At 44.3% G+C, this 10,781-nt stretch overlaps 1 protein-coding gene across 1 annotated transcript in view; it reads left to right on the top strand.

The window, feature by feature from the left end:
• Window positions 1–1,053: 1,053 nt before the first annotated feature.
• The window catches only part of LOC142251733 (carnitine O-acetyltransferase-like), a 19,759-nt gene continuing 10,031 nt past the window's right edge, over window positions 1,054–10,781 (top strand). Inside the window, 5 exon segments of the mRNA XM_075324789.1 lie at window positions 1,054–1,194; window positions 6,411–6,641; window positions 6,943–7,061; window positions 7,515–7,568; window positions 8,664–8,823. Coding sequence (XP_075180904.1) covers window positions 1,150–1,194; window positions 6,411–6,641; window positions 6,943–7,061; window positions 7,515–7,568; window positions 8,664–8,823 — 609 coding nt within the window. The 5' untranslated portion in view covers window positions 1,054–1,149.

Below are 10,781 nucleotides of genomic sequence, written 5' to 3'. Positions count from 1 at the left end.
TCTCTCTATGGCTCAGTAGTTGGCACTGCAGTCTTGTGGTGGCTCAGTGGTTAGCACTGCAGTCTTGTGGTGGCTCAATGGTTAGCACTGCAGTCTTGTGGTGGCTCAGCGGTTAGCACTGCAGTCTTGTGGTGGCTCAGTGGTTAGCACTGCAGTCTTGTGGTGGCTCAGTGGTCAGCACTTTAGTCTTGTGGTGGCTCAGTGGTTAGCACTGCAGTCTTGTGGTGGCTCAGTGGTTAGCACTGCAGTCTTGCAATGCTGGGGTTCTGGGTTCGAATCCCACCAAGGACACCATCTGCAAGGAGTTTGTATGTTCTCCCCGTGTTTGCGTGGGTTTCCTCCGGGTTCTGCGGTTTCCTCCCACACTCCAAAGACATACAGATAGGGACTCTAGATTGTGAGCCCCAATGGGGACAGCGTTCCTGATGTATGTGAAGCGCTGTGGAATATGTTAGCGCTATATAAAAATAAAGATTTATTTTATTCAATGTTTTTGCACCAATATTCGGCTTTGGCTGCAGCGTTTCCTTGTGAAGTTCTGCAGCAGCATTGCCCTGCATGCAGGGGACATTCATGGGGGGGTTTGGAGGGGCTTCTGCTCCCAGCTTCGTGTTGGTATAGACAGAGGAGGGGCACTGGCAGCAGGAGACTGGAGAGCAATTAAGGAGTTAATAGAAAAGGTTTTTTATTTGCAATTTTGATCCCAAATTGAAAAAAATCCCCTTTTAAAACAAGCAAAAATGCTGCAACATAATAACAAACAAAGCAACATAATAACAAACAAAGCAACATAATAACAAACAAAGCAACATAATAACAAACAAAGCAACATAATAACAAACAAAGCAACATAATAACAAACAAAGCAACATAATAACATTTCATACTGCACAGGATACAAAGCAACCTAATAACTGTATGGGCACAGGGGGTGCTGGGAGTTGTAGTTACACAACAGCTATATAGACAGGTCTCCACCCTATAGGCACGGCCACAGTATCCGTGTATGCTCCACCTTGCAGGAAGTGTTGTTTTGTCCCTCCCCCCATGACATAAGGCCTGACCCTCCCCCCACACCTCCAGCCGCAGATTGCCCCTAGGGGTAGATTTCACAGTGTCCACAAGGGGAGGGGGCAGCTAACCTGCAGGATGATCCGGACCCTCATGCACTGCACCGCCCCTGTGAGGGCTACGGTGAGATCTCAGAAAAGTTTAACTTTTTTTTTTTTTTTGCAGAACATCGCAAGTTCCTGACTTTTAGGGATTTGGAAAGCTTCAGCGATGCTCTGCAGGGCTTGTCATCTGCTTGGGTTTTTTTTCGTGACTACTTCTGCAAAGTTTCTCCAGACGTGTCCGGTTTCCCAGATCGTCCGAGTCTGCAGCTCGGATTTGTAGATCGGTGTATTGTGCCCGACGATCCTATGTAAGGTTAGTGATGGACGAGCGCTGCTATACTCGGGTACTCGGTACTTGACATCAGCAGTCGGACGAGTTTGATTCGTGTACCAAGTATAATGGAAGACTTCCAAAAAACGCTCAAGTTCCCCATTGACTTCCATTATACTCGGACACTTGAGTCGCATCCGTGCGAGCGACCGACCTGCTCGTTTAGAGTACCCGAACATGGTGGGGCTCGCTCGTCACTAGTGCGATCTATATCACTTGTCATGTTCAGATTGGACGAATGTAAATCAGCAAAGGGTTAATAGACTCCAGACTATTGAAGTGCAGTTTAGATGTGTCCAGGGCCCACTCCCCCAGCCCCCAAAATCATGAGCGATCCACTGTAAACCTAATAATAATTTTATTTATTTATATAGTGCTATTAATTAGACAGCACTTTACATACATTGACAACACTGTCCCCATTGGGGCTCACAATCTAGAGTCCCTATGAATATGTCTTTGGAGTGTGGGAGGAAACCGGAGACCCCGGAGGAAACCCACGCAAACACGGGGAGGACATACAAACTCCTTGCAGATGGTGTCCTTGGTGGGGTTTGAACCCAGGACTCCAGCGCCGCAAGACTGCAGTGCTAGCCACTGAGCCGCCGCAAGACTGCAGCGCTAGCCCCTGAGCCGCCGCAAGACTGCAGCGCTAGCCCCTGAGCCGCCGCAAGACTGCAGCGCTAGCCCCTGAGCCGCCGCAAGACTGCAGCGCTAGCCCCTGAGCCGCCCGAACATTATTGTATGTTCATCGAATGTTTTTTGTCATACTTTTTTTTTTGCTGAAAAATCCACATTAAAAAAAAAAAGTTTAAAAGCCTTTTTTTATTTTTTCTGATTCAGCAGAATGGTTTTTTGTTTTTTTTTTTTCCCCTAGTGATAACATGTTGCTGCTTTTTCCACGTGGAAAAAACATGTGGCAATAAAACACTAACTCTGTGCGTTCCTATTGGAATGAATAGGACATGTATTCAGAAAGTAATATTAAGAAATTCTTCATGTGACTTTTCAAGCGCAACCTACTTCAAAAACTGTCTCTAAAATCTAACCTGCAATTTATTTAATTTTTTTTTTCCCTTCAAACAAAAAACTCCTTAAAAGAATATGTTCCCATCAAGGTTTTGTTTTGTTAGTTTTTGGGTTGTTTTTTTTTTTTTTCTTTTTTTTTTCTCCAGGAGTTTTTGGAACAGAAACTCCTCAAGATATCAGTTTTGTTTGGAGAGTTGGGGTCTATGCAAATAGCGTCTTTTTCACGCTTGTAACCCTGAAAAATTGGCATAAAAATGTCATTCCTGTGCACTAGATCAGTGTTCTGTTACGTTCTGCTTCTGGCTTTGAAAGCTAGGACTTGATTAATAGGAGCGACGTGTTCATTCATTGGGCGGCTTCCGCTTGAAAATTTCTGTATTATTAATTTAATAGCCTTCAGCTGGATCTCGAGCCATGGCGTCTTGATGGATGAACTCTCTGTAGGCAGATCACAATCTTGTGCAGTCTAGATAGGTCCACCAGGGTCTTCACCATTTTGTTGATTGTAGCAAGCCATTGAGTTGCTGGTCTTCGTCTTCTCCTTGTTCCTTCTATTCTTCCAACCATCATGTCCTTCTCCAGTGATCGCTCTCTTCCTATGATGTGTAGATGAGTCTTAGGTGGTGATCCTCACTTTGAGGGACATGTCTGACTTGATTTGTTTTTGTTTCCTCTTCTTGCCAGCCATGGTATTGATAACATCCTTCACCACCACCAAATTTTGAAGGCGTTGATTCTTCTGTCTTGTTTGTTTATAGTCCAGGTTTTTCATCCATGTGTGACTACAGAAAAGACCAGACTATGTACAGGCCGAGACCAGACTATGTACAAGCCGTGTCTTCATTATCAGTGAAATGCTCCTTTATTTGAGGACCTTGTCCACTGACTTCATTGTTGATTTGCTCATAGCGATTCCCCTATTGACTTCTGAGGCCATCACTGCATCTTGAGTGATCATTTATCCAAGTAGGCTGTGGTCTTTTACAACTTCCAGTTTGTTGCCGTCCATCTCACATGTGTCCTGGTTGTACCTGGCAGTAGTCAGTATCATTGTCTCCTTTGTGTTGAGTAGGAGTCCCTTGTTTCAGATTGCCATCACAATTTTGATCCTTTCTTCTTTTTTGGCAAGTCCAGACTTCCTGAATATAGCTTCTGCATATACAGTGAATTGAGGAGAAATGGTGACAGGATGGCGCCTTGTCTGACGCCTTGCTCTACTTTGAACCATGACATGTCACCCGCCACACAATAAAGTAAAAGGAGGATATTTACAGAGGAGTTATAGTTCGTGACGCCACCCGTTGTGTGCGGTAACAGGGAGTACCACCGCTGCCGTTGGGAGTACCCGGGGTGATGGAGTGGGGTAGCAAGGTGTCGTTACCCTCCACAGGTAGGGTTATGCCCCGGGACTCAGGAAGATGATACTGGGTGCCGTGATGGGGAGATCACTCATGTACTCACTCAGCCAGTAAGTAGACGCTGACAATCGGGTAAACAAAGTCTCTGGGTGCCGCTGCCGCTCAAAGGGGAGCTCGTCCGGGTCCCGTCCCCTGCAGTGCTGCCTGGTGATCTGTGACCTGCCTCCTGGCACAAAGTTTAAATTCACCGTAGTGACCCAGTAGGCTAGAACATGCCGGGCCCCACTCCCCATTATGGCCAAGTGTGGGAGCCTGCTCTCAGGGCTCACGCTTGGGATTTTAGTGGGCTGCTTGTATGGAGGGCCCTATCCCCCTCGTTGCGCTTGTGCCCCAATTCTGAAGATAGTGGGAACAGTCCATAAAGGCTCCTTTCTCCGCAGGTTAATTACCGGATTGCCTAAAGCTTCTCCCCGACCTAGGGTCCATGTACCCCGTGCCCTTGGTCCCAGACCGGTGATAGGACCAGGCTGCTGATCGTTCTCTTTAACAGGTCCAGGCACCTTGCCTCAATCCCCTGCGACCGGGGGTCCGACTCCTCTAGGTCCAGACCACCGTCTGCAACCTAGACAGCTACTCTTATGAGCCACCGCTCCCTGCTTCCTCCACTTCACAATATCTCCTCACTCCACTCTACTATCTGACACTCCTCACCTCCCCTTCCTGACCCCTAGGTGGGCGACCCTATTCCGCTCAAGCGGCCCACTGGTGTCTGGTGTCTGGTGGCTGTAGTGCAGGGTGTATCTAGGATTTGATTTGCTGTTGGAGGCAGCACTGTAAGATGGGGACCGAGAACCGTGAGGGATTTGAATACTGCACTAAATGAGAGAGAGCGTGCAGTACCCTGTGGCGACCTGATAGTCCAGGGGCGTCACATAAAGGTTCCTGATGAGGCTGATCAGATGGTTCGGAACACCCAAATCCTTCATGGTATTCCATAGTTTGTGGTGATCAACACAATCCAATGCTTCGCTGTAGTCGATGAAGCTGAAATAATCTCCACGTTATGTTCTTTAGCCTTTCCCATCATCCATCAATGTTAGGACTCACGCCTCTTATTCCTCGGACTTTTCTGAATCCGGCTTGTTCCGCCATCTTTGTAGGATCTTCAGTAGTAGTTTCCTGAGGTACGAGCGCAATAGTCCGATAATTTCCTCAGTCGGTAACTTCTCCCTTCTTCAGAGTAGGAATAAACACTGATCTTGTCCAGTCCTTGGGCCGTTTACCCGATATCACAGGCGTGTGATGGCAGCAACTATGGCTTGAGAAGACCGGATTAGCTCTAGTGGAATATTGTCACATCCAGGTGCTTTGGCTTTTTTGTTGTTTTTTTTTTTTTTAAGATAAGCTTTATCTCCGCAAAGACTTCATCTTCCAAGATGTTCGCTTCATTCCCAGTCTCCGTTTAGTTTAAATTACGACAGAAAAAAGCAACGAAGAAACTTCAGGAAAAATAATGCTGTCGTTTCTTCCTGAAGATTCTTTACCTTGGAAAATATGGCAGGTACTGGTGTCTGATAGACCTGTGGAGGGTTTAACGACAAAAAAAGCCTCGGTGTGAACACAGGATAAGAAGAACAAAGTTGGTTTCCTACAGAAATGAATAGGAAGAGGGGTGTTTTTTTTTTTGTTTTTTTTTTTCTTGGAGCTGATCAGAAAAATATGTGTGAACATAGTTTTTGGATGGATTTTGAAGTAAATCCACAAGAGCATTTGAAGCTTTTTTTTTTATTTATTTTTTTTACTTTTTTATCCAACCCCCCCCCCCAAAAAAAAAAAAAAATCTATATATATTTCACATTTTTACGTAGAATTTGAAGCGGATCTGCTTTAAAATCCACATAAAGTTTAAACACACAAACCTCTGTGAACATTGAGTGATTCCTCGGTAGGAAAGTAATATATATTATAGGGAAAGTCCACTGAAGCTTGTTATAAATGGTGATTTGTCCTGATAAGTGATTGAAGGTCAGGTGGCCGCAGAGCATCGCGTTCAGCGCTGTATCTGGTGTCCTCTATGCTTAAACTGTAATGGCGTATACTGCCTGACCACTCCATTATCGGTGGAGGTCTCCAGACACCAGGGCCAGGTTGTTAGAGAAGATGACAGGGATGGGGAGAGCAGTTGGTAACAGAGACAATAGAGTAGATTGGGAAGGTGAGGAGTCATCCATAACATCCAATCAGAATCCTTCTTTCATGTACAAAATGGCTTTTGAAAAATAAGAGCTGGAATCTGACAGGTTGCTATGGGCAACGGCACCATTTTTTATAAAACTGCCCTTCAGTGTAGGGTGTATTATCTCATCTGTTCATACCACATATTTGTCTTTTGGCTTATTTACTCATTTTGGGCACAAAGCAAATTAGATGTATCACGAGATGGCGCGGTTTTACCTTTTTAGGGTGTATCTAATGAAGGCCTAAGGTTCCAATATTGGAAGCATGTAGGGTTATGTTGTGTGGTGACCATAGGCCTTTCGTATTTGTGACTAATCCGCACTCCTTTCCCTCCCCTAGATCTCCCTCCGTTCACTCCGTTGGGCCCACTCTGCCCCTCCGCTCCCCTGCCAGCCAGTCCCTGATCTCCGGAAGACCCTCACCCGCTACCTGCGCTCCCTCCAGCCTCTCGTTGATGATGACGAGCTGGAGAGCACCCGGGAGCTGGTGGGCGACTTCCTACGTCCCGGAGGACAAGGAGAAGAGCTGCAGAGACAACTCCATAAGAGAGCGGAGCGCACCGATAACTGGGTGAGACCGCAGGAGCTTACACTCTACACATGGGAGGCCGGTATCAGAAATGTAGAACGTAAGCCGGGTGTAGACACTAGATGAATTTTGAGCAATTTTCAGACAACCGGTTGGGAACCTTTTCAGGCACTCTTGTTTCCTGGCTTGATGGTCGGTCTCTGTTTTATTTTCTGGGAACGTTGTAAAGTTTCTAGCTCCATTGCCCAGCTATAAGTTCCATGTGTCGTACCTTCCATCATGGTGAACCTCGCCCTAATCTCGCTCCACTCAGCCATATACTGACCTTTCCCTTCTTTTGTAGCTCACAGACTGGAGACAGGAGTGTATATACCTAGAGAATCACCTGCCGCTCCCCGTACACTCCAGCCCGGCCGTCATCCTCCCTCCCCAGGAATACAAGGACTGGAGGGGACAGTTGAGGTACCAGTCCTTTCAAAGGGTGGACCCACAATCAGTGTATTGTATAGAATTTGGGTTGAGAAATCAGAACTCATCCGGTGACCACATCTTGTCTAGGATCACACAATGACTGCACTACGATATCATTATACAGTATGTGGTCCTAGACAACAAGGAAAGTGATTTCAGGAGAGGTCCAGTCATTTTATAGAAATGGATCCCATATGGAGTGACTCCTCTAGCCCACCAGGTCCAGTATAATGCACCAGGTCCAGTATAATGCACCAGGTCCAGTTTTGCTGCTTAGAAATGAAGCAATTATAGAAGTCCAAAGTCTTGAAAATCATGCAGTTGGTGGTCAGACAGACTTTGGTGCATATTGGCCCATTGTACCCCCTCTTCTCCCCCCTTTAGAGTTATGTAGACTTGGATTACTGTTCTCTATATATCATCTATATATGTATTGGCTTTCAGATTCGCATCCAAGCTAATATGCGGAGTCCTGGATTTTAAAGCCAAAATTGAGAGGTGAGTTTACTCCTCCGTTATGTCATACGGTCGTCCGACATTCGGTCGTATAATTAGTGCCTAAAGCGCTAAGTCTTGTCATAAAAGTGCAGAAATGCCCTTTACATTACGGATCTGATCCAATACTTGGCCCTATGGCTTCTGTTTTACAGTCCCCCTTTGCTGTACTTTGGCTGCGCGATATGTAAATGTCACATACAGCATCTTATTATATTTTCTATTTTCATTCATATATTTTTCATTTGTTCTTGTTACTCCATATTGATGGCTGGAAACGATCAACAAGCAGGCCTTTTATTAAAGGGAATTTTTCACCATGTTTTTGATTCCCCATTTGAGAGCAGCATAATGTAGAGACAGAGATCCTGATTCTAGCGATGTGTAACTCACTGGGCTGTTTGCTGTCATTTGATAAAATCAATGTTTTCTCTGCTGCAGATCTAGCAGTTATACAGAGCTCATGAATATGCTGGACTAATACGTGTGTATGTGTATATACATATGTATATATGTGTGTATATATATATATATATATATATATATATATATATATATATGTGTATATATATATATATATATATATATATATATATATATATATATATATATATATATATATATATATATATATATATATATATATATATATAATATTAATATAATATTTCACACAGCTGATTTCTGATCTGATTTTTCACAAAAAAAGAAAAACAAACACATAAAATTGACAGGATTTTCACATAGAAACTTCTTCAGAGAAGAGGTTTCTTCATTAGCGAATTTGAGGAGTATTACATTGCCTGAAGCAGTTTTTGGGAGAATTAATTTCCTGAAGACTTTTTTTTTCTTTTTTTTTTTTTTTTTTTTTTGCATCCCTCAATTTTATTGTGCCTAGTGTGGAGGAAATTCCATTCTGAGCCGCCTTAAAGCGACCTGCACTCCTCCATCCCCCACCACCAAATTTTTTTTTTTTTTTTTTGAAAGCCTGAAGAAGGTCAAAACTCTAAAAATATGAACAGCAAATAGTAATTAATAGGAAGAGGACAGTCAAACAATATTATTTATTTATTTTTTTTTTTCTCTTTCTCAATACAGCCCTGGTGGTCTGGAGGAGTTATGGCGAGGTCAACGGCTGTGTCCGGATCAGTATTATAAATTCTTTGGATCCTGTAGGGAGCCTGGAACCAAGAGAGATCGAGTCCTTCTCCATCCTCGCAGCAAGTCTCATCATGTCACCGTCTGCAAGAACTACCAGGTGACCCATCAGTTGTCCTGACATCGGCACTGGGTGACTGTGCTGCCCCATCAATGTGTCCTGAGTCGGTGCCCCCCACTGTCTGCCCCTTTAATGGGCTTTTAGCTTCAGTCTCCTGAGACGCCGGCCTCCCCGTGGAGCACAGAGCGGCGCCTTCTTTAGGTATCGATGCTGTAGACGCCTCCTTACTCTGGAGGGTTTACAGCTCTTTTTGAGGTTCTCATTTTTTTCCATTTTTGGTTCTTCTATTCTATCCTCTTCCAAATTTACAGCCGACCGCAGCGTGGAACATGATATATTTTGGCCCTCAGGGAGGGGAATTCCTAGTTGATTTTTGGCACACCTGGAGGACCATGCGTGGCTTCGGCTTGTGGTCATCAATCATACAGTTAGGTCCAGAAATAGTTGGACAGTGACACAAGTTTTGTTATTTTAGCTGTTTACAAAAAACATGTTCAGAAATGCAATTATATATATAATATGGGCTGAAAGTGCACACTCCCAGCTGCAATATGAGAGTTTTCACATCCAAATCGGAGAAGGGTTTAGGAATCATAGCTCTGTAATGCATAGCCTCCTCTTTTTCAAGGGACCAAAAGTAATTGGACAAGGGACTCTAAGGGCTGCAATTAACTCTGAAGGCGTCTCCCTCGTTAACTTGTAATCAATGAAGTAGGTAAAAGGTCTGGGGTTGATTACAGGTGTGTGGTTTTGCATTTGGGAAGCTGTTGCTGTGACCAGACAACATGCGATCTAAGGAACCTCTCAATTGAGGTGAAGCAGAACATCCTGAGGCTGAAAAAAAGAAAAAATCCATCAGAGAGATAGCAGACATGCTTGGAGTAGCAAAATCAACATTCGGGTACATTCTGAGAAAAAAGGAATTGGACTGGTGAGCTTGGGAACTCAAAAAGGCCTGGGCGTCCACGGATGACAACAGTGGTGGATGATCGCCGCATACTTTCTTTGGTGAAGAAGAACCCGTTCACAACATCAACTGAAGTCCAGAACACTCTCAGTGAAGTAGGTGTATCTGTCTCTAAGTCAACAGTAAAGAGAAGACTCCATGAAAGTAAATACAAAGGGTTCACATCTAGATGCAAACCATTCATCAATTCCAAAAATAGACAGGCCAGAGTTACATTTGCTGAAAAAACACCCTCATGAAGCCAGCTCAGTTCTGGAAAAGTATTCTATGGACAGATGAGACCAAGATCAACCTGTACCAGAATGATGGAAGAAAAAAGTTTGGAGAAGAAAGGGAAAGGCACATGATCCAAGGCACACCACATCCTCTGTAAAACATGGTGGAGGCAACGTGATGGCATGGGCATGCATGGCTTTCAATGGCACTGGGTCCACTTGTGTTTATTGATGACATAACAGCAGACAAGAGTAGCCGGATGAATTCTGAAGTGTACCGGGATATACTTTCAGCCCAGATTCAGCCAAATGCCGCAAAGTTGATCGGACGGCGCTTCATAGTACAGATGGACAATGACCCCAAACATACAGCCAAAGCTACCCAGGAGTTCATGAGTGCAAAAAAGTGGAACATTCTGCAATGGCCAAGTCAATCACCAGATCTTAACCCAATTGAGCATGCATTTCACTTGCTCAAATCCAGACTTAAGACGGAAAGACCCACAAACAAGCAAGACCTGAAGGCTGCGGCTGAGTAAAGGCCTGGCAAAGCATTAAGAAGGAGGAAACCCAGCGTTTGGTGATGTCCATGGGTTCCAGACTTAAGGCAGTGATTGCCTCCAAAGGATTTGCAACAAAATATTGAAAATAAAAATATTTTGTTTGGGTTTGGTTTATTTGTCCAATTACTTTTGACCCACATATATAAACGGAGGTAGAAATGTGGATCCGTGTTTGAGCCCCAAATATGGGAGAACCCCTGCTTTAATCAGAATACGTCTCATTTATGTCTCTTCTTTCTTCTTCATGTCTTA

This window comes from Anomaloglossus baeobatrachus, chromosome 9 (genome assembly GCF_048569485.1).
Source record: "Anomaloglossus baeobatrachus isolate aAnoBae1 chromosome 9, aAnoBae1.hap1, whole genome shotgun sequence".
Taxonomy (NCBI): Eukaryota; Metazoa; Chordata; class Amphibia; order Anura; family Aromobatidae; genus Anomaloglossus; species Anomaloglossus baeobatrachus.
The sequence above is the reverse complement of the archived record's forward strand: the minus strand, read 5'-3'. Positions and strand labels throughout refer to the sequence as shown.